This window comes from Heloderma suspectum, chromosome 5 (assembly GCF_057233095.1).
Source record: "Heloderma suspectum isolate Gila_16-S chromosome 5, 16-S_ref, whole genome shotgun sequence".
Classification (NCBI taxonomy): Eukaryota; Metazoa; Chordata; class Lepidosauria; order Squamata; family Helodermatidae; genus Heloderma; species Heloderma suspectum.
In genome coordinates, this window is record NC_139462.1 from 132,331,536 (window position 1) to 132,356,260 (window position 24,725).

Here is a 24,725-nt window from a genome sequence, read left to right on the forward strand (position 1 = left end):
ATGCAAAAGTATGCATTTCTGGCTACCAACTAGTAAACTGCAGCAGTAAGTTGAATTCACATGGAAATTTGCAAATCACCTGACACACAGCCCAGATGGATCACATAAGACTCACTGAGGTCAGTGAGCTTGAGTAAATTTACACAATTGTATCGTTATGGTAAGAGACCATAAAATATGGGACATTAATCAAGAAAATATTTTCAAAAATGTCTTTGCTGTACAAGATATATAAATCTTATCACTTGTGTGATGGCATTATTTTCACAAGCATTATGTATAGAACTGCAGTCTTTCCCCTCAAAAGATAAGCACAACCTCTCCATCAGCTTCATCCCCATGAATACCTAGAAGTAAGAATGCATGTGTATTTGAACCAATACCAAGCATCTCCACATACATACGTTTTTCCTTGGTGTCTCCCCTCCTTACAGAATTTGGATTTGGAGATACCTGTATCAACGGATCCAATCTGAAAGAACTTTTCATTTTCATCCCAGATATTCATGAGGAAAGAGCTGGCTACATTCCCTCTCCTTCTGCCCCCCTCTTTCTCTCTCTTGTTTTCCCCCTTCTTCCTCTCATTTTCTCACAGCATTCTTTCACTCTCATTCTCTTCCACCTACTTCATCGCCCCTTTCTTTCTGTTTTCTTCTCTGTGCCCTGAGAAAGGGGCTACCCCTTTCTCTGTGTACAGAGAGGTATGCCAGCAATCTAGCAATGGAGGAATAGACACAGATTGGTGCAGAAAAGGGACACATGGAGCATGACAAAGGGAGGGACTGGCAGGCCAGAGGTTTTCCATTGCTGGCATATACCTACAATAGGCTGTTGGTAACCAAAGATACACAATTGTCACAGGGACACACCACACTGTTTAGAACTAAGGGCACAATTCTATGCATGTTTAGGCAGAAAAAAATCCTATAATTCCCAGCATGGCCAGTTGGGGAATGCTGGGAGTTGTTGGGACCTCTTTCTATTTAAACACGCATAGCATTGTGCCCTAAGTGAAGTATGCCACATCTATTAATTACATTTCAAGTCAGAAATTAAAAATTGAATTGTCACATTATTTATACTCCATGGTGCTCAAGAAACCATACATGTGGATTATTCAGCTATATCTTACACTACTGCCTTAACAACCTTGTGAGGTAGGTTAGGCCAAGAGAGGATTTGAAACCAAGTCTTCTCAATCTACTTTATTACATCATACTGGCTCTCCAGAATTCTTCATTACTGAACTGCTACTTTTAAGGCTGTGGATGACTGATAACCACAAGTTTATGTGCTTAAGGCATGGGTGCAGAACCTCAGGCCTAGGGGCTAAATCTGGCCTTCCAGAACTCCTCAGATGGCCACACATCCTTCCTCTGGCCCTACCCCTTCCCCCCAACCACCAATTGTTTGGTGGTGTCTTGGCTTTTGTGCAGTCTTTTCCTTATGCTAGAAAGTCGAAATGCCTCTCCAAAGGCTTAGTTACTGGCAGTAGAGTGCCACGCTAAAATATGGTGGTATTTTTTGTACTTTTGGCCCCACCCCTTTTGCCTTCGTCCCCACCCACCACTGGAATGCAGCCCCCAAGAGCTTCTCCAAAATGGAATTCAGCCCTCGGACTAAAAGAGGTTCAACACTTCTGGCTTAAGGTAACTTTAGTGTCACTAATTTTTACAGTGCCACATCAATTACCAAAATGGATAGCTAGGTACCTCTTCTCCATATAAAGATTCAATCCACCAAACCAGTTCTATTTTAAAGACCACATATTGATAGAGAAACAGAGGACTGGTCTTTAAAAATTTTACATGCAGAGCTCAGGGTCCTTCCTTTTCCTTGGTAAATTTTTAGATTCAATAAATCAGTAATAGCCACCATATAGAAGGTTATGAATGGACTTTTGACCATACTCACATGCAATGGTAAGCCAGGATTAGTGTGAATGTGTTTAGTGTGTATGAGCTGTGTGCTGATGTCTGCAGCCCATTAGTGCCTGCTTGGCTCCTCCCACTAGCGTAACGGGCTAAACTAACCAGAAATTGAAATGTGACTATGTCGTCTAAGCCTGGGAGACAGAATTTGTAAGCCAAGAACAAACCCCGGTTTGAGATCTTGGCTTGTAAAAGGTGCAACAAACCCTCAGTTCAGACAACACAGTAAACTTTTGATGTCTGGTTAGTTTAGCCAATTGTGTTAGCAGCAGGAGTCAAGTGGACACAAATGGGTTGAGCGTACCAACAGTGTCCAATATTCTATTCTTGGGCAAGATGCTGGAGCATGTAGTAGCTTCTCAGCTGTAGGGAGTTCTGGATGATATGGATTATCTAGATCAATTTCAATATGGCTTCAGGCCTGGTTATGGGACAGAGACTCCTCTGGTTACCTTGGTGAACTACCTAAACCAGGAACTGAATAGGGGGAGTGTGTCTCTCTTGGATCTCTCAGCAGTTTTCCATATCAACCATTGTATTCTTCTGAGGTGTCTGTCTGAAACGGGACTGGGAAGCACTGTCCTACAGTGGCTCCGGTCCTTCTTGGAGGAGCAATTTCAGAAAGTGGTGCTGAGGAATTCCTGTTTGATGCCATGGCCATTGGCCTGTGATGTCCATCAGGGTTCCATCTTATCTCCCATGCTATTTAACATATACATGAAACTGCTGAGAGGTTGTCCGGAGTGTTGGGGTTCAGTGCTACAAGTATGATGACATCCAACTCTCTTTTTAATTCAAGGAAGCTGTTCTGCTTCTAAATCAGTGTCTAATGTCAGTAATGGACTAGATGAGGACAAACAAACTGAAACTTAATCCAGATAAGACAGGCAGGCTCCTGGTTAGTAAAAAGGCAGATCAGGGAATAGGGACTCAACCTGTGCTGGATGGGGTTACACTCCCCTTGAAGACTCAGGTTTACAGTTTCGGTGTACTCCTAGACTCAGCCCTTAACTTGGACGCCCAGGTTTCGGCAGCAGCCAGGAGTGCATTTGTGCAGCTGAGGCTAGTGCACCAAATGCATCATTCCTAGAGAGGTCTCATCTGGTCACAGCCACGCATGCCTTAGTTACATCCTGTTTGGACTACTGTAACATGCTCTACATTGGGCTGCCTTTGAAAACTGTTCGGAAACTTCCGCTGGCCCAGAATGCTGTGGCCAGACTGTTGAGCAGGGCTAGTTACAGGGAATATGTGATTCCCTTATCTTGGTTGGTTACTACTCTGTTTCTGGGCACAATTCAACGTACGGCTTGGGATTAGGTTACCTGAAAGACTATCTTCTCCCATACAAGTCTGACTAGGTTTTAAAATCTTCAGGAGGGGCCCTTCTTTTAGCACTGTCACTTTCAGAGGTGCATTCAGTAGTGACATGAGTGAGGGCCTTCTTGGTGGCTGTTCCCAGGTTGTGGAACTCCCTGTTGCACAAGGCTAGGTTAGCTATCTCTCTGCCTCCTACTGGCAGGCAAAGACATTTTTATTCAAGGAGGACTTTGGCATGTAAGCTGGTCTGTTGGGTTGGGTGCTGTTTTGATTCTGTCAATGTTGTGATTTAATTGTGCTTTTAAGGTTATTTTTTATTAATCAAGCTTTTATTTATCTATGATTGTAACTGCCTTGAGTGCCATTTTCTTGGTAGAAAGGCAGGGTACAAATCAAATAAATAATCAAACAAAACACATAGTTTATTCACAGTAAGCCAGGATTTTCCAGAATCCCGGCTTATCACTGCATGTGAATGTGGACAATGTAAACTTTTCACTGGAGTTACAAACGCAGCAAAATATTGGTGCTTTATCAATTCATATAATGTGTCTGAGTATTGAAGGATTCTTATGCTACTGCAAGTAACTTGCAGTATATGCTGGCTAAAGTTCTTGACAGCTGGTTTATTCATAGAAAGACATCTGAGACAAGCTCCAGAAATAGCACCACATGGAACCCTTATACAACATCATGCATCCTTCTTACATAGAAACTCAGAATTGACATCCTACACCCTAGGTCAAAAGCCCATTGCAATCTCTATTTTAGGGGTGACACAGGTGACATTTCAGTAAGCACTATGACCTGATGGCATTTTATTCTCTCTGAAAATATAGCATTCTTTCTATCCTTATGTTACAAGAGTAGACTGTAGATATTTTAACCAACAGCACTAAGTAAGAATTGAGGGATGGTGGCAAGACTTCAGTGAATGTTGGCAGGTACCTTGGTTTTACCAATAATATTGACATATATCTCAGTAATCACAAAAGCTTAGGTTAATATAATCCCGGTATTAGGGATGCAAGATCTGGTTCACTACCATCGATTCTTATTCACCAGCTATATACTGAATTTCATAAGCACAAGTGTTCCCCCATTAGATATGTATGCTTGTTTGCAAAATTAGACCTCTATTAATACTAGAAAAGATTGGGTAGGGCTTATCCAACATTATTGGTAGAAAAGGACACATGCAACTGCCTACCCAAATACCTGAAGTTGACAATGAGAACTAATTCCCATATTTCTGCCAGAGTACCACCTCTCCTTTCTAAAAGTACTTCATCATACCTCATACTACTCCTTTATAGGAAAAGGTTGCTTATTTCATTTATATACCAGCCTTCAATAACAGTTATCATGGTAGTTTACAATCAACAACATGCCGACCCGGTTCAGATGCACACCGGGGCAGGGTGGTTAGGCTAATCACTCTCTAACCACCCTCCAACCGCTCTCATGCATCCCAGCATCTTCAGTGGCTCACACAGCTGCTAACCATGCTCACTAACCACCTGCTGCAAAATGGCTAGCAGCAATAACCATGGCTTAGTGCTGATTGCTGTTGGCGGCCACTTTCTTCCTTTGTTCTGATTCCATCATAAAAACAAGCAAAGAATAAAACCACCAAAAAATTGTGCGAAAATCACCGTATTGCTAAAATGCGCCTTTCTGCAAAATCACATTATATCACTAAAACACGCATTACCCACATATATCACTAAAAAGCACATTTGTGCGTGTGCGAATTTAGAGGTATATGGGGATAATGTGCGTTTTAGCAATATATGGCATTTTGCACAAATGCACATATACGCATTTTAGCAATATATGGTGAGTTTGTGCAAATGTGCATATGTGTGTATGCACATTTTAGCAACATGGTGATTTTTGCACAATTTTTTGGCATTATTTTTGTGTGCGCTTATTTTTGTAACGGAATCAGAAAGAAGGAAATGGCTGCCAACAGCCATCAGCAGCCCCACTCCTGTAATTGCCATTTTCAGCTGTTCCGTTATCCATGGGGCCTGTTCAGATGCCACACTAAGCCATAGTTAGTGCTGCTAGCCATTTTGCAGCAGGTAGTCAGTGAGCATGGTTAGTGCGTGGTTAATAAACCACCATAGTTGGGTCTGACCCCCGTTCAGGCATCATGCTAAGCCACCATGGTTAGCTCAAAACTCCTAACCATCATGGCTTAGTGTGATGTCTGAACAGGCTCACTATCATAAAAAGCACAGTAACATACCATCACTTAGAATTGTGATCAGAAAAACTGGAAGTAGTTATTTACTGTGGCCTTCTCTTGATATGATTGCTGTTATTGCTGTGTTGTTGCTGGTCGGCTTTTATTGTTGCTTTTACTGCTATTTTACTGTGTTTACATTTTTATTGTTTTTAATACTTTGACTGTTTTTATATATTTTATTGCTGTGAGTCGCCTTGGGAGGGCTTCTGCCCTGAAAGGTGGCCAAGACATTTTTAAAATAAATAAAAAAGTAATTTATACAACAGCCTGATGTGTTTCCTTTGCCCAGCCAGAATAGCAGCATAGCAGATATATTTAGTGGATATATTTTACACTAACTGAAATGTACAAACCATCTTCACAAGGTAACCCTATGTACAATGTAGTGTAGGAGGTTAGCCTAGAGGCTACCAGAGCATGAATATAAATAGCCATAACCGTTACCAACTTTGCTGTGTTTCCTCTGTGTAGCATTTTCTGTGTGCATTGTCTGCAAACATTAGTATTTTGGCAATAGATAAGCAAAATTCACTGCACGTTCTGAGAACGATCCAAACCCCTTGAGTAACATGGGGTGGACATTTTTCCACTGCTACATTTTTCCATGGAATAATTGCATAAACTAGTAACAGATACAATACCAGTCAAGTTGGGTAGCTTCAGAGTTTAGAAATCTTAAATATGCTGTTCAGATAAAAGTTTAAACAGCTATTCTTTTCCCCTAGAAACCTTTATAATTCACAATTCTAAGAGTTTTAAATTTTCCCTCTCGTGATAAGAATCAGATTTCTGCATATATTAAGCTCTAAGGAACAAATTTCCCTCTTCCCATATGTCTTGAAAAAAACAGGAAGGAAAATAGTCCTGCCCTCACTGACATCAAGCAGTCTCTCTTTCTAAATGAGAGTTGCATATAAAATTGTCACCTCATTTAACAAATTTTTATGGGTGGACTCAGCCTCTCTCTCTCCCTGCCCACAGCACATTTCCTGGAGGGATCCAATGTCTGCAATCACCATGGCTTGGATGACTTTCCAAATCTAGTCCATAAGACACTGGACACCTTCAGATAACCAAGCTCCACATTACTTCCTCCCTTAAAGCAACAATCATTACAAGAACAGAGTGTTCTCTCTGCCTTGAACCCTCCAAAACTAGAACAATCTCCTTCTCTCTCCCCCCCCCCACTTACTTTCTTAAAGCAACAAAGAACACAGCATTCTCCCTGCTGTGTTGCAACCAATTGAAGTTTCAACATTAGGGCTCCTAAATGCATTATTTCGATTCATGAGAGCCTCAGTAACTTCAGGACAGCGCATTTTGGAAACAAGCCTCATTGACCACAATGGGGGTTACTTCTGAGTAGACACACTTATGTTTGTGCAGAGATGAGAAACAAAGGGATGGGAAACCAGCCCCCTTTCTAACCGGATGCTGCACAGGATCGGATGCTCAAGGTGGAAGTACTTACTTCCGAATGGCAATAAACTAAACAGTGGAGAATCGCAGCTTTGAGAAAGTGCTTTACAGCATTCAGGGAATTAGTGCTTTAAAATGCGCTATTTCAATGGGGGGGGGAATCTCTGTAAATTCGGATATGTATATTCAGGGGACAAGCCTCATTGTCCACAATGGGAGTTACTTCTGAGTAGACACTAATTGATTTGTGCTGGGAAACACAGGGACAGGAAACACCCCTTGACCGGAGGTCACAGTGAAAAGCACACCCCTGAGCAGGGCTAGCATACCCGAGGTCAATGCAGGGGTTGGGGCACACAACAACTATACTGTGGAGAACCTAGGGGAAAGAATAGGATTTTAAGCAGTCTCAGGAAATCCAGCTTTTCCATGATAAGCTCTGGGGTGGCTGCTGGATGGCTACAACGTCATGTATCCCTAACAATCTCCAAATCCAGCCAGCTCAGAGTAAATTGCTCATGGAGATACCCCCCTGATAAACTGGTAGAAACCAATGTTAAAACATAATGGGTTGGATCCCATTCACAGAAGGGCTCTGCCCATGGAAGGTGCTTCCCCCCAATCTTCAGGGATCCCCCTTCCCTTCCCAGTATAGCTCATCCCATTCAGCAGGGTCTTCCAACCCTCTTTGTAACAATTTCAGGGTGCTGGACGACAGCTGGGGGGAGGAGAGGGCAGAGAAATCTGTTTCTGCCAGCCCAGTTCAAGTGTCTAAATCTGGATCCAACCCCATATTATTAAGCATGCAGGAGAGCAAGGCTTGCTAATTATGAGCACTGTGTCCACAAAGAAAAGTCCTGCCTCACCAACCTTTTAGAGTTCTTCTGAGGCTGCCCATAAGCCTGTGGATAAGGGTAATCCAGTAGACTTTCTATACTTAGGACTTGCAAAACATTTCTGACAAACTCTCTCACCAAAGCCTAGTGAGTAAGCTTAGCAGCTGTAGGATAAAGAGGATGGATTGGCAACTGGATAATCAGGAAGCAGATGAGAGATGGAGAGAAGCAAGCAGTGGGGTCCTCCAAGGATATGTATTGGGATGAGTACTATTTAATGTTCATAAATGATCTGGAGTTAGATGTGAGTAGTGAGGTGGTCAAGTTTGTGGATAACATTGAATTATTCAGGGTGGTGAAAACCCAAATGGACTGCTCCAAACAGATCTCTACAATCTGGGTGAATGGGCAACAAAATTGCACAGGAACTTCAACTTAACTGTCAAGTGATTCACATTGGAACAAAAAAATCCTAACTTCATGTATTTGGTAATGGGAACTGAACTGGCAATGACTAACAAGGAAAGACGATTTTGAGGTCGCTGTTGGATAGCGCAAAAACTCATCAACCCGCTTTGCACATAACAGCAGCAATTCCTGTATTGTTTAACCCAGGAATTGTCAGGGAAGAGCAGAGCATGCAAGCCACGTGCAGGCCATTTCTGCTTTTAATTAGCAACCCAGAAATGCCCTGTCCTGGGTTGTTTCATGACATACGAATCTGGGAATTACCATGGGTAAATTGTTGGGTTAACTCTGGGTTGTTTAACCCATAGTTTCTGGGTTGGCACATCACAAAAGAACCCAGGGTTAAACAACCCAGGAATTGTCACCATTATGTGCAAACCAAGTCAGTAAGTCAATGTGTGAAGCCCGTGGGAAAAAAACCCCCATATTCTATGCAAGGAATCATTAGGAAAAGAATAGAAAATAGAACAGCCACTATTGTAATGCCTTTATACAAATCTAAGATGCTGCTGCTTTGGAATATTGTGTACATTTCTAGTTCCCCCATCTCAAAAGGGGTATCTTAGGCTGGAAAAGGGGCAGACAAGTATAAGAAAATGATCAGGGGACTGGAATACATTCTCTATGAGAAAAGGCTAAAGTATTTGGGCCTTTTTAAATGTTGTCACCCTTTTTTCCTAAGCGAGTACATGACAGCAGTTTATAAAATTATGCATAATGCGGAGAAACCTTTTCTGTCTCATATAATTCTTAGGATCATCCACTGAAACTGATTGTCCTTAATCTGCTGCCAGACAAATGCAAGTACTTCTTCTCAGAGCACATATTAATAGAATACAGTGCCACAAGACGTGGTGATGGCCACTAGCTTAGCTCACTTAAAAGCAGATTAAATAAATTCATGGAGGATCAGTCTGTCAATGCCTATTGGTCATGATGGCTATATAGAACCTCCATATTCAAATTCTGTATATGCCACTGAACACCAGCTACTGGGGGCCAACCAATAAGAGAGGAGACTATTGCCTTAACGCCATGCTTATGAGCTTGCCAGAGGCATCTGGTTGGTCTCCATGGGTATGGAAGATACTAGACTAGATGGATCTTTGGTCTGATCCACCAGAGCACTTCTTTTGTTCTTATACATCTATATGCCTTTGCCGACCAGAACTGGCAAACAGAAAAAAATCTCAGGGGCTGCCCCCATGAACTTTGGAATTCTCTTCCTCTTGAGACTTGCCACATCTTCCAGAAGTGGCGCATGACATTTTTATTCGAACAGCTTTTGGTTAGAATGATTAGATACATATTATGTACCCCAAGCCCTTGGAATGTGCTAGGCTGTAAGTCCAATCACTTAATAAATGCGTAGTCCCTCCTCAAACATCTCTTGCTTTATAAAGACGGCATTTTCACCTGCTGCAAGACTATCCTATTGCAGCAATTCTTCCCCCGCCCACTGCCTTTATAGCAGGGATGCAGAACCTCTGGCCTGCAGGCCTAATCCAGTCTGTAGAGGTTCTGCATCAGCCTGCAGAACTTCCTTGGGTTCCCCCAGGGGCAGGACTTGGAGAAATCCCCATAATTATCTCCGATTGGAAATAGCAAACATAAGAGTGGGTATACAGGCACTGGCCAAGTCTTTTCACATGGAGGCCCATGTGAAGCCACCCATTTTAGATGACACATGTCATGTGAAGCCACCCACACCCATTTTGCCTTTCTGCATGCTGAGGGAGGCATAAAGAAAGGAATTCAGCTGGCACTGGGAGAAGCAGCTCCCCCCCCCCCACAGTGCTGTCTCAGTCTTTATAGGAAGCTGCTTCTCCCAGTGCCGATCAAGTCCCTCCGTGCCACTCAGCTCGGAGAAAGGCAAAATGTGCAGTGACGGGCCAGCTGATGTCATCTCATCCCCACAGGGCCCAGTGGGGGGCAATCTGACCCCCCACCTAGCAGTGGTTTGGCACCCCTGCTTGATAGTGATTACACTACTATAGCACAGTCAGGGCTACCTCCACTGCAGCACTAAAGGGTAGGTTGCTCTCGTGTCCTGCAAAACACAAGTCCTATGTCTTATAAAGGAGGACCATTCAAAACAGGGACACTGTGGAGCAAGTGGGTCTGAACACACTCCAGTGCTTATTATGGAAGCCTGACCGTAGAATTAGGGGACAAACATTGTATTCTACAGAACCTAGATGTCACATAACGGAATGAGGGAAATGCCTTTAAGCTAACAGGTCTTAAGATGCCCTCATCTTACACCCAAGCTCTTCTAAAGAGCCCAACAGTCCATGACTGGCTTTTATTTTTACCCAGATCATCACAGACATGCAAATCATAGAACAACCAATGATGGAGGATGGAGAACAGAACAGAACAGACCCCATTCAGTGAACTGACTAGTATAGATGAGCAAAGGAATTGGCAAGGTGAAGGCAGGAACGTGAAATCATTGCTTGGAAACCCATTATACTTAATGCAGCCTCAGAAAACTTGCAGCAACTCTGTAGTTCAGATAGTAAGTTGAGCGATCAGGACAGTTTTATCAATTATGCCACCTAAATGACATAACCAACATCAAAGTCATCTCTCCAGCAGCTTTTGTTTATTTACACGAGCAGGGGTGTACAAGCATTTTGGCCCAGAGGGCTACATGTGATGCTGGCTCAGGAGTTGGAGGACACACATGCATGTGTGCACACAAACCTGCATGCGAACATCCCAGCAAACCCGATACAAATTGCTCTTTCATCACTGCTAACACCAGCGGGAAAAGAGTGATCTGCATGTTGATTGCTGGGGAAGGGAGCGGACAGCTTTCTCTCCACCTCCGCCATCCTATGGATTCTGATATAGAAGGCTCTTCCTGCAGAGATCCTCATACATATTGCTTTTTCCTTGCGGGAAAGAGCCATCTGTATCACTGGTAGCAACAGTACAATCGGTGGGAAATTGTGGGGAGGGGGAAAAACTCAGCATCAGCACCCAGGGGTCAGTCATTAAGGACTGGGGGGGGAGGCCACCTGCAGCTCACGATCCTGGAGAAATTCGAGATGGACTAAAATGAGCTTGGACTTCTACGAATCTGAACTGTGGAATCTGCTGTGGAGCAACCCCCTCAGGCCACGCGGAGCCCATGGACTTTCAGATATTTTTTTTACCTTCCCAAAATGTACATATATTTATTTGTAGGAAAATATGCAAGTTTCTGCTGAGGAAAAGTTGAATGGAATGGGGGGCAATACACTAGATATCACATACTAAGGTAATTATATAAATTCTTATGAAACCTCTTACGTAATTATTTGCGTATTTTCCCACATGACAGAAAAAAAATTGCATCCATCTCTGAGCCGAAAACAGAACAAAAGGCACCTGACAATCCACAAAACACAGAGCGGATTTTACACAGTCTGAACATCCCTACCTGCAGGCCTTGGGGCACAGGTTTCACACCCCTGATTTACATAATCCTAAACTGCAATACACAGTAATTGTCTGAGAACATACATGTTTTGAAAATACTATGGTTTGAGTTGTTTAGTTAACTCTGGTTTTATCCATCTAATTTGATTTACTGTGTTGTTGATTTATGATTCTATGGTTTTAGATTGGCAGAGAATTGTGGTCTTTATGCCTCTTGCATGCCACTCTAATATCCTAGGATGGGCAGGTTAAATATACTTTAAATAAATAGTGTTTATTGTTCTTATTTAAGCTTTTAACTCCAAATTCAGATATCTTTTTGCTTTTCACCACCTAATTACTAATAGGGCAAAATTTTATCTTTTAAAATCATAACCCTAAAACATCAATTTGTTATAGATGACCAAACCTTGTACAGAAAAGCCATTCTTCTTAAGTTTCAGGCAATTATATAGAATTTACCTACATTAAGATTTCATAACGTCCTTAAAAGGAGTAGGCAGTCTTTGAGGAAAGTAATGATCCATCTCCCTGTAACATTCTTTAAAACAAATGCAGCTTAAGAGAAAATCTGGCGAGAAGACTTTAAAAGATAACTTCACTTTGCCTAATGAAAAAATTCACATGAAGATTAGAAGTGAGCCTACTTATACATTCACATTAATTATGGACTGTTCCAAGAGACGTGATTAGTTGTATCAACACTAATAATCACTAGATTAACTTTTCCTATAAACTTTATGTTGATATGAAAAGAATTTCCCTTCCCACAAAGCTGTTTTATAAAGGTAAGGATGTCAATACGGTCGAAACTGTAGATGACTCCATTTTCCATCAAAGCATAACAAGTAAATTATAAGCTAGACACAGATGAGGCCAGCATGCGATAAGAATGTACAGAGGCTGGCTTCTGCACATGGACACTTTTCTTGATGAGAATCACATGTGATGAAGTCTTTCATAAACAGGTACCTGGCCTGAATGCTTGCAACCAGGACTGTATACATATTTTCCAAAGTTGAATGAAAAAACATGCTTCAAGGTGTGAGCATCAAGTATGCATCCAGATGCACTCGAGTCAATGTGCTCCCCATCAGCACTATATATTTTGTATGCAGAATTGCCTTTTCATCCACAAATGCATTGCAGAAGGGAATGTACATCCCATATACTAGTATTAATGAAGTGCAACTTATGACATAACCGGTGACAGTTAAACTATGACTGCTATGTTTTACTTAAGTGACAGGTCCTTTTATGAAATGTATTTAGTAGGATTAAATGGATTGCTCTCACAATGGAGGGAGGTAAGAAGGGAGGTCCCTCCAAGAATCTACCAGTTCAGATATCAAGGTAAGGCAGCTAAAGAAGCAGCTAAGCAAACCAGGACACCTCCAACTCTGGTTTCTGTACCATGACATCTGAACCAGGATCTCTGAATTGTTCTTTTCCTAATAAGCCAGAATCATAAGCTAGGGTTTGTTCATGGCTTATGATTCTGACTTGTTAAGAGAGGAACAATTCAGAGATCCTGCTTCAGACAACATGGTAAAGAAACCAGGGTTGGAGGCTTCAATGAAGCACACTGATTTAGCATGTTTAACTTACATACAGCACACACACAAAGTATGACAAGTTAATTTTACATGCCGTATAAATACAGAGAAGTATCTTCCTACCATCCAGCCAAAAGTAGAATTAAGAAATTATTTTTAATGGTGCACTTAGTGGTTTGGATCCTTAGTTACCACTCCATGAACGGATGGAGATTCCTCCCACAGAATTACTTATTCCATAAATGGAACACTCCTTCCATTCACAAAGTGAAATCTTAGGATTCAAGGTAATGTGTGTGTATTTTAATAAATTCAAAGTTGTATTTGGAATTTGTATTCATTTTTTTAAAGGAATTCATATCCAGATTTTCAAGGCAAAAATGCTTTACATACAATACAGCTAAAATGGTATATAGTTTAACATTGTTGAAATACCTGTAAATATTTTAAGACATGACAACTCAATAGCATACAGTTATCTTACGTTAGGTTTTAAAGTAGGTGTAGGCACTGAAAGTGGTTAACATACTAATCTTAACATGCCTGAAGATCTGTGCACATAAATATGTGCACTTTCTAGGGTTAGTCATTGGTTAATTATAGCTATGCTTTTAGATTTAAAGAACCCTGTGTGGCTGCACAGGGAGCTCTCTGATGAGCTGAGACTCAACAGGCTCATGTATAGGAAATGGAAGGACACGCTACCAAGGAGGAGTACAAGAGACTTGCCCGAAGCTGTAAAGATGGCATCAGAAAGATGAAGGCCCAGAATGAGCTAAGGCTAGCAAGGGATGCTAGGAACAACAAAAATAGCTTCTTTGGCTATGTTAGGAACAAGAGGACACTCAAGGAAGGGGTACGTCCTCTACTTAGGGAAGATGATGAATTGTTAACAGGAGATGGGGAGAAGGCAGAAGCACTGAACTCATATTTTGCCTCAGAGTCTTCTCCCAAAAGGGAAGTTCGGTTCAACCTGGGACAAGAAGAACAAATAATACACAGAGGGATCTGCAGCTCAGAATAAGTAAGAACATGATTAGAGAGCGGTTAACTACTTTAAAGTAGTTCAGGTCTCAAGGGCCAGAGGAATTACATCCCAGGGTGCTGAAGGAGCTTTCGGGAGTTATCTCAGAGCCACAGTCTATAATCTTTGAGAACTCCTGGAGAACAGGTGAAGTGCCAGGAGACTGGAGATGGGCAAATGTTGTCCCCATCTTCAAGGGGAAAAAGCAGATCAGGAAACTACGGACTAGATAGCCTGATTTCGATATTGGGCAAAATTCTTGAACAAATGATTAAGAGGTCAGTCTGTGAGTATCTAGAATATAATGAATTACTAGGAGTCAACATAAGGTTTGTCAGGAATAAATCATCCAGACTAACCTTATCTCCTTTTTTGATAGAGTTATTTGGTTCGTAAGACATGGGAATGCTGTGGGCATAGTACATCTTGATTTCAGCAAAGCATTTGACAAGGTTTCCCATAACATCCTTTTCAACAAGATAGTAAAATGTGGGTTGAACTATAAGTGGATCAACAGCTGGCTGAGTAAATGTAACCAGCGAGTGCTAATTAATGGCTCAGCATCCTCTTGGAGGGAGATCTCGATTGGAGTGCTCTGTGCTGTTCAACATTTTTATAAATGACTTGGAGGAGGGTGTAGAGGGTTCGCTTATATCTGCAGATGGCATGAAGCTAGGAGGGATAGCCAACACCATAGAAGATGACAGGATCAAGATTCAAAAGGATCTAGACAGGCTGGAACACTGGGCTGAATCTAACAAGATGAGATTCAACAGGGATAAATGTAAAATCTTGCATATGGATAGAAAAAAATCAAAGAAGTATAGGACAGGGGAGACCTAGCTTGCAAGTGGTACATGTGAAAAGGACCTAGATGTCTTGGTGGATCACAAGCTGTGTGATGTAGCAGCTAAGAATGCAAATACAATCTTGGGCTGAATTAATAGAAGCACAGTGTCCAGATCATAGGAACTAATAGCTCCACTGTATTCTGTGTGAGTCAGGCCACATTTGGAGTACTGTGCGCCTCATTTTAAGGGCATTGACAAGTTAGAGAACATCCAGAGAAGAGCAATCAGGATAGTGAGGGGTTTGGAAACTAAGTCCTATGAGGAACAGTTAAAAGAGCTGGGTATGTTTAGCCTGGAGAAGAGAAGATTAAGGGGAGACATGATAGCAATCTTCAAACATCTGAAAGGTGGTCATGCAGAAGATGTAGCAGATTGTTTTCAGTTGCTCCCAAGCACAGAACTAGAATCAACAGGTTGAAATTGCATGGAGGCAGAACATCTTGATAAACTTCCTAACAGTGAGAGCTGTACAGCAGTGGAACAGATTGCCTCAGGAGGTGGTGAGTTCTCCTTCACTGGAAGTATTTAAGCAGGGGCTGAATGGCCATCTGTCAGGGATGCTGTGACTGAATCCTGCACTGTGCAGGGGGTTGGACTAGATGATCACTGAGGCACCTTCCAACTCTATGATTCTAAGGCTCTAGATTTAACAAGTACTGTATTTATTCCAGCTGCCCAGTTTCATTACGTCCATTCATTATGTTACTAATTTTATGGAATTATGTATTTCTAAAACACAATGGTGGAAGATTTCCTACCACACATCACTGCTGGTATTAAGGGTGCAATCCTATGGCCACTAGACAGGGTCTAGACGGCCATAGGATTTTTCGGTTTTCAGAAACCGACCTTGGAGCCAGCACTCTGAGGTCCATTCCAAGAAAACAACCTCCCCACCCCCTTGTAGGAGGTGTGGTACGTCCCGGCTCCGCACTCCAAGGAGCAGTGTGGAGTGAATGACGCCCCAGCACCACTCGAGCTAGACAGCCAAAATCGGCTGTCTAGCCACAAATGCAGGGCAGCCAGAGCTTGGAGAAGATCCCCTTTGCACTCTGCCTGCCCTGCATTAGGTAGCTGGTCGCCTCCGAGTTCAGAGGCAGCTGACTATCCCCTTAGGATTGCATCCTCTGGTAATCTTCAGGAATGGTCAAGCCCTCATCTGATTTCCTCCTTCCAACTGCAGTGACTACACCAATACAGCAACTTGCCTCACTATTTTCTCCTGTTATCTGTATCAATTTTACAGTGTATGGAAACAGCAGCTGCAAAGGGTACAGTTTCATGGACTAGTTATTGAATGTAGGTGCCAGCTTGGGAGTTTGTGTTATTTTTTCTGCAAATCTTTTATACAATGCAGAAATCAAGTCTGCCAGAGCTTAATGATTACTCCATAATGGCATCCAAAAGATCAAAGGATGTCATCATACTGATTCCAGAGGTAGCTTTGTTAAAGTAAACTCTATTAAATGGGAAGAGAAAACAAGGTTCTAAAGCTTCAGAGCTTTTCTGGTACAATAAAAGGGGAAATGATTCTGAGCATCCATGCAAGCTATGGTTAGATCATCCCACAATAATCTTGATAAACAAGACCTAAAGAGAAAAACAGAGGTAGAACCCTGCTAGGAAATCTATTGCAACTACAGCTCTGATCAACATCTTCATTTAAAAATAAACTATATCCAAAAGCATCAGTGAGAAAACCTGGGCCTATTTAATTCAATGTTCCACACAAAAATACAGTACATTATGGTCAAAGCTGATAAACTATCACAATAATTGCAAAGATTGGTAACTCCACTGCATCTAAACACTTCCTTCCACTAAAAGTATGTCATCTCATCTTTCAGTACTTGTCCTAAAGAGGAAGCTCTGATCAGGAGTGATTGAATCATACATAGGAACAATAGGTCATCACTAGATGCTAAACATCATGGCTGGAATGACTATTGTTTCTTGCGACATTACCTGCTACGCCTTGCCGGTTATGTCAGCAGATGTAAATGGAAGGACACAGTACCCAAAATTAGTGTTTACATTACCCAGCCCTTTCCTGTGCACAGAACAGAGAAGTAACAACCAGTAGTACAAGGCCTAGCACAGGACATCATTCTAACATCACATGCCTCATCTGAAAGAGGCTCCCATCCTCTCCTTCTCCTACATGGCTGGGAGAAGTATTTATTTATTTATTTATTGCATTTATATCCTGCCTTTTTTCCTCCAAGGAACTCAAGGCAGCATACATGATCCTCCTCCTTCCTCCATTTTATCCTCACAACAACAACCCTGTGAGGTGGGTTGGGCTGAGAGTCTGTGACTGGCCCAAAGTCACCCAGTGAGCTTCCATGGCTGAGTGGGGACTAGAACCCGGATCTCCCGATTCCCAGTCCAGCACTCTAGCCACTACACCACACTGGCTCTCAGTAGTTAGGAATGTTATTTTAAGTTGGCTTGAAACTAACCACAGTTAACTTTAACTGCAGTTTGTTGATTTGGACAAAACAAACTACAGTTAAGGAATAATGGAAACAAAAGCTTAACTCCTCTTCCAGGCTGTGCCAAGGCTCACTGTGACCCATTCACAGCACACTAACTACGGTTGAATTAATGTGACATTCAAATGCAGTAACTATCCACTGATGTTAGTTCTAACTGGAGAGGTCCTTTGCACTGTGGCAGAATGAGAATGAAGCCAAGTATCTTTTGAAGTGTTATCTCCTGAAAAAATATGAGGCTATTACCACCCCAAGGCTGACAGACTATGACTTACAGAAATAATGTAAATAAATAGTACCCATAACCTCTCCAAACATTTAAATTTAATCCCTAATGTCCTGCAAGACCCACTGATTCTCTCTATAATTGTTACTTTCATGCCTTCAATTATATGCTCAGGCTGCTTTTTAATAGTTAATCACTGTTACCATCAATAAGATGTTATCAATGATTTTAACTGATGTAGATGGCTGCCTTTATAACAATTACATACCTAATGTTCTCTTAAATGCCTGCTAACAGGTATTGTAGAGCTGGAAAAAGAGCAGAAAAGGGCTACTAAAATGAGCAAGGGGCTGGAGCATATCCCCTATGAGAGAAGGTTACACAACAGCTGGGATTGTTTAGACTGGAAAAAAAAAGGAGGTTATGAGGAGACAAGATAGAGGTGTACAAAATTATGCATGGTGTGGAGAATGTGGATAGGGAGACGTTTTTCTCCCTCTCTTAAATACTAGAACCCAGTGGGGTCATCCCATGAAGCTGATTAGTGAGAGATTCAGAACAGATAAAAGGAAGTACTTCTTCACACAGAGCATAGTTAAATTATGGAATTCGCTACTACAGGAAGCAGTGATGGCCACTAGTTTGGATGGCTTTAAAAGGGGGTTAGACAAATTCCTGTAGGAAAAGTATCAATGGCTACTAGTCTTGATGGCTATGTGCGACCTCCAGTACCAGCGGCAGGGAGCCTATACACACCAGCTGCTAGAGAACATGGGTGGAAGGGTGCTATTGCCCTCATGTCCTGCTTGTGGGTTCCTGATCAACAGCTGGTTGGCCACTGTGTGAACAGAATGCTGGACTAGATGGACCCTTGGTCTGATCCAGCATGGCTTTTCTTATGTTCTTAACAGTCACCCCAATTTGTCTTTCAAGTACGAACAGTTGACCTTTTACCCTCTCCAACAATAATTTTTGACACAGCACGGTTTTCTACATGAGTTGTAGCTACTTAAGGCGTGTTTCATTTTCCCTATGTTTATGCACATAAAAAGTATTCATCTTTAAAGTATCTGCCAAAATTTATACAACTTTCAAGACCCACCCAAAAAAATATTAGATGAAGCTTGTTTACACTATAAAGGCTTTGGCCATAAACATGCAAAGCAGGTTTTTAGGCATAGGGAGTGGAAGAGCTGCCAGCCAATTAACTATCTGTACTACCTTATTTTATGTACCCTTCAAGGTTATAAGGCAGGAACCTTAAGAGAAACTCATCAACAGCAACAGTACTTTTTATTTATTTATTTATTGCATTTATACCCCGCCTTTTTTCCTCTCGCAAGGAACCCAAGACAGCTTACATTATCCTCCTCCTCTCCATTTTATCCTCACAACAACAACCCTGTCAGGTGGGTTGAGCTGAGAGTGTGTGACTGGCCCAAAGTCACCCAGTGAGCTTCCATGGCCAAGTGGGGACTAGAACCCGGATCTCCCAGCTCCTAGTCCAACACTCTTGCCAAACTAGAAGTGGTGTCAGTCACATGGCTAGCCCTCCACAGGACTGTTTGAAACAGAAATAGCCAGGGTGGGGGAGCAGGAGGGGGTGATGGATCAGGATCATGCTGTGTGTGTGGGGGGGCTTTAACACTTTGCCCCCACTGTGGGTACAGTAAAATCACACACACACACGCCAATGAGAGCTTTCCTCCTACTGCAAATAGCAGGAGAGGGATTCTGATTAGACCACAGTGGGGGCAAACTCTTAATGCCCCCATGCAATGGCTGCAATTTGGCTCTGCACCCCCATCCATACTGGTTGTTTTTGTTTTTAAAAAACATGCACATCAGGCCTAACTATGTGGCTAGGATCACATCTAGTTTGGTCCCTGGAAGCAGCATTCTGTGCCTATACAGTCACATAACAGGGCAATAAAATGTTTGCAATACAAAAGCCAGAGTTTTCCTTTAGTGGAGTAGGCCAGGAATGATTCAGGCATGTCCATTTTCTGGTTTATGTGTAATATACAATGATTAGGTGCTCTTTTATAACAAGTGTTGGCAGACTGGCTTATGAAGAGGAAAAGGGTGCAAAAGTAAGGCTGCCTGTAAATCTGGTCATAGTTAGAAGTCCCAGTGAATTCACTTAGATTACTCAAGATTTATTTCCAAAGAAATATGCCTAAAATCATACAATAAGATTATCATTATTAGAAGGAACATCTGGAGCAGACCAGTAGTCTTGGAAGTTTTAGTCCATACACCTCACTTTAACTCCAACCTAAAGCATGAGTCAACACTTTTTCTATTACATACATAAACTTTTTGCCTCTCAATTTCTCTCTCTTTCTCTATCACCTGCTCTCCTCTTAAAGAAAAAGACTGTATAATCCTCACCTTGGGGTGAACTGCAACCTAACAGCTGAGAAGCCAGGCCATCTTGTACAAGACGCAAGATCAGGAGATAGGCAAGATCAAATTAAAGCCCAGAATTGAAGGTGGGGAGCTGGGAGAGGAGGAAAAAGCTACATATATGGTATCTTGCTAGCAAAGAAAAAGACAACAACGTGGCTGACAGAAAGCTCTAGTCCGAACTCTTAATTAGGGAGAGAGAACTGCCGCACACCTGAGCAGAGGAAGTTAAGCAGATTAGAAAAATGTGCTCGCTTTACGGAACGAACAAGCAACACGCGCAGCATCGCTACCCCTCGCCTCTGATCTTTCGGCTCTCTTATGACCTTACTGGGCGCGGAAGCCAAGCGGCGAGGTCTGATTCAGCGCCTGGTTTCCCACAGCGCTTCCCCACTTCAGCAATACACCCAAGAACGCCGCGCGTTTACTTCGCCTCCGCAGAGCGCGGTCCGACGCGTCGCAGCGCTGCACTCGCCCGCCCCCTTCCACCTCGCCGGGAGCTCGGGGTGTGTTCTCGGCGCCGGCTCCCCCACCCCCGGCTTCTGCTTCCCCCCACATGACTGGGTCGCTGAGGGAGAAGCAAACACCGTCGCAGGGCGTGTGGGCGGAAGAAACGGGAGCTCGTACCGAAAGCGGGGCACTGGTGACGCCTGAGGCGAGCGGCAGCCCGGCCGCGTGACTCCGGGTCACCGTGACCAGGACAACGGAGAGCGACGCTGCGTTACCTCAGCAAAGCATTCCGCCCGTCTGCTCACGCTGCCGGCGCCCGGAGGGAAGGAGGGGGCGGGGAAGCCGCCGGCCGGCTGTGTTTACTCACCGTCCAGCCTCGCGCTCGAGCTGGCGCCTCGCCTGCCCGCTCTCCACAACCGCCGCCAACCACGCCGGCAGGGCCCGGATGTGCATCGGCACAAAATTAAAGCGACACCAGCGCCGGAAGTGAGGCCGCGAGGCGCGGGCGCCGCAGAGATGGGGGGAAGCCCGGCGCACAGCCTGAGCTTCCGGTTTGTGGAGCGTCCTCTTTCGCCGCCCCGCCGCCGCAGCGGAAGTGAGAGCGGCCTGTAGAATGCAGCGGAGGATCTGAACGCGGGGCTCCCCTCCGAGAAACGAAAGGAAGCGGCGCTGCCGTCCTCTAACGCAGATCTTTTTTCGGGTGGAGAACTTAAAAGCGCGGCTTGTTTGCCTCGAAGTCAATGAGGCCACAACGCTTCTGGGTGCAGTTGCGTGCCAGCTGTGGGTAGATCCAGGTAATTCAGGACGACTGGCCTTTGCAACAACTTTAGGGGTGAATAGCGGGCGGCGTAGGGTCCAACCCCGCCTCAGCCCTGATTACGCTGCAATCCGGGGCGTTGTTAAAGAGGCCCACCTGGGCACGACCCCCGGGTCTTCTGAGCTGTGCCCCGGACCTTTTTGAGCTGTCCTAATAGCCATTTCTTTAACCTTTTCCTATTGACTTGCATTGGGAAACAGAATCGGGCATCATACTAACAGTGGATTCCGTTGCTGGGCTACCGTGAGCAACCTTCTCAGCCACTGCTTGCCACTCCGCATTGCAATATAGAGATGAAAGGGAGAACCTGCAACAAAATATTGCATAGGAGCCTAAGGCTAGGCGCCAGTGGGCCCTTTCCACCCAGCCTGGAGAAGATGGGATGCTCTCCCTTGCTGGGGGCTAAGACTCAACTGGTCACAAGATGCCCCATGCCTGTTTGGCAAACCTCTGCAGCCGATTACAGTAAGGGGCTTTTGCTCACCCAGACTGTTTTCTTCCACAGTGCACACAGTCTTCAACACTCTCACAAATATGTTCTTATAACTTATGGCTCTAGGCTTCTATCTCACCCCCTCATTTCAATTTAACTGTTTTCCCACTCACCCCCCTAGCCCCATCTCCAAAAGACCCCCCTCAATACACACCCCGCCTCCACAAGGGGACTGTTGTCTCCTGCTTTCTAGATGTCTACAGCAGGGTGGGGACACATGGGGCTCTCCAGATCTTTGATGGACTCCAACTCCCATCAGCCCCATCTAGCATGGCCAATGGTCAGACACTGTGGGAGTTGTATTCCAACAACATCTGAAGGGCCACAGGTTCCCCAGCCCTTCTCTAGAGCCAGGAGGGGCAGATGTGCCCCATGCCATTGTGCTACCAGTATCTGCTCCTGAAAGAGTGCAGTTACTGCTTTCCTTGTTGTTTGTCCCAACTCTTTCCTTCCCCAGCAGAAAGGTCTTTCCCCTTAGATGGATATTGTTCTCCAATAAGGACTTAAACCCTTGTCCCAGGGATGCCTTCATGTGCATTATAGTTACCTTCTCCCAAGTGAACTGCCTAAGCGTTGCTCAAAACTTCCCAGTACTAAGTAGCCACATGTAGACTGCTGAGAGTCAAACAAAAGCCCTCATCATCACCACTCTCCCCACAAATTTAGTTGTTTTTTTTTTAAGAGAAATTTATCAGAGGCAACATCTAGTCAATATTTCTTTGGGTATCAATGAAAATAAATGGAACATCCTTTTAATGAAATACAGTTATGTGCACATGCATTAGTTCCCCATAGAAATACTATTAGTCTAGAAAAAAAGTTTCACACAGATCCAACTTTAGATGTATTTTACTATTAAAAATAAAACAAACGTTCTATACATAGGAGCTGTGGGAGCATTTTACAAGGGGCACATTTCCAGTTAAGTTACCAGGAACACAGATATTAATAACATTGGACAGTCCAAAGAAATTGACTCATTACTTTACAATACTATACAATTCTAAATTCACAAAGCAAATTCACTTTCATTCTTCAGACATGTACAGCATGAGAAATTCATATGTATCACTTAAATATGTTGTTACCTTATGGTCACAGAAACTGTTGCAGCCAAGACGTGTGAGCTAAAAGCTCACATAACACGGTACCCATAGATGCAGATGCAGGGACAACTCTTGCATCTACAAAACACCCTTGTCTCGACATGATGTCAGCATCAGCCCTCCAACTGCTGCAATCTGACTGCCTTTCCTCAGAGACTTGAAAAATCAGAAACTCTTGCTGTGCTCAGGTATTTGAACACATATTTTCCCCACAAGAGTTTAAGCACAGGACAGAAAGTCAGGAAAACCAGGGCAAATGTGGGGAAATAACACTACATCAGAACTGGCAACTTAACACTAGGCAGAAACCTATTATACATTTGCCTCTTTAATTTGGCCTACAGTTGGAAGCATGCTACCTGCTTAGGAATGCAACTTATAATTTAATCAAATATTCAGGTTTCAGGCATGCCTAAATGAAACAGGTTTTTCATATTTCTTCAAATATTTATGAGTACCTACATATAATTTATTTGTGTCAAGTCATTTTATAACTCCACCATCAGTTTTGTCCAACATATTTGTAAACAAATAAACTATAACTGACCATTACTGGTGGATCTGTTTTCTAGCAGTTCTAGCAAACACTAAAGCTATTGCCCTGTATTCTATAACCTTGTTTGTAACATCCCATTATGGTGCCATTTAGAAATGCAGGAAGAAAAGCTGCTCCCAACACCTGCACAAGAAATTACAGCTCTACTACAAACTTTATCAGATAGAGATTTCTCAAAGACGTTTTCAATTTATTGAAAAATGGACTATAACCCACAAACTACTTAGGTACAGGTATTTAGACTTAACAGCTTAGTTCCACCGAGTTCAATAGTCCCAAGTAGTTAACTGGAAGTATCCTGACATTTCAAAATAAACAACAGAATTCACAGGACAGAACACGAGGGAAAAAGTTAAATGGCTAAAATGCAAAAATACTTATGACTTGTGGAGTCTACACCTGAAAATAACTGCAAGCACCAGGCTTATTTGACTGGTGGGATGGGATGGTGGAAACCAGCATGTTAGGCACAGCACTGCTATTTGTTCCATACACTAATATTTACTTAAGTCAAAACTGGAAGACATGCATCTCCCAAGATGTTCATCTCTTCATCTATATTCTGTTACCTAACCAGGATATTTGGTCTTTACTCTGAGCCTCTCTATAGAAGATGTTTGGTTCACTACCAGCACCAATTTATTGACAGCATTGTGACACACCAGATACCATGTCCCATATTTCATATCTGCTTTGAAACCAGCAGTGGGAATACTCACACTGAACACCTCAGTGCTCCTAATAAGGTCCTGGTTTTACTGTAAATAACTGGTAATACAAACCGGAAAACAGGACCAATATGTATTAGCCATTCATTTTTCAGGTTTCAGAGAACATTCGTTGTACATTTATGCAAGGCCTACCATCAAGAGATGCTGTATGCAATCACTGCAAATTTAAACGACTATAACAATGAAAGTTGCATTGGAGTGACTTCTTCCCACTCTTTCATCCTCAGCGCTGTTTCTTGACTTCAGAGATTCAAGACTTCATTCCACCAAAAGTTGTACGCTATCAGTCTGTTTCTGTGGTTGCTGCTGGTGGTCATATTTCCTTGCTAGACAAATAAATGGATTTAGATATAT

General features: G+C 43.0%; 1 protein-coding gene across 2 annotated transcripts in view; it reads right to left on the reverse strand.

Annotated features, from left to right (window-relative positions):
- Window positions 1-24,725, reverse strand: part of SMIM19 (small integral membrane protein 19) — a 50,319-nt gene that overhangs the window by 17,854 nt on the left and 7,740 nt on the right. The window contains exon 3 of one of the 2 annotated variants that reach the window (XM_084857519.1): window positions 22,812-24,697. The exons of the other annotated variant lie outside the window; for it this stretch is intronic. Within the exon in view, the coding sequence (XP_084713645.1) occupies window positions 24,630-24,697 (68 nt within the window). The 3' untranslated portion in view covers window positions 22,812-24,629. Of the gene's footprint in view, window positions 1-22,811; window positions 24,698-24,725 lie in introns of those variants that run through there. 2 annotated transcript variants of the gene reach the window in all.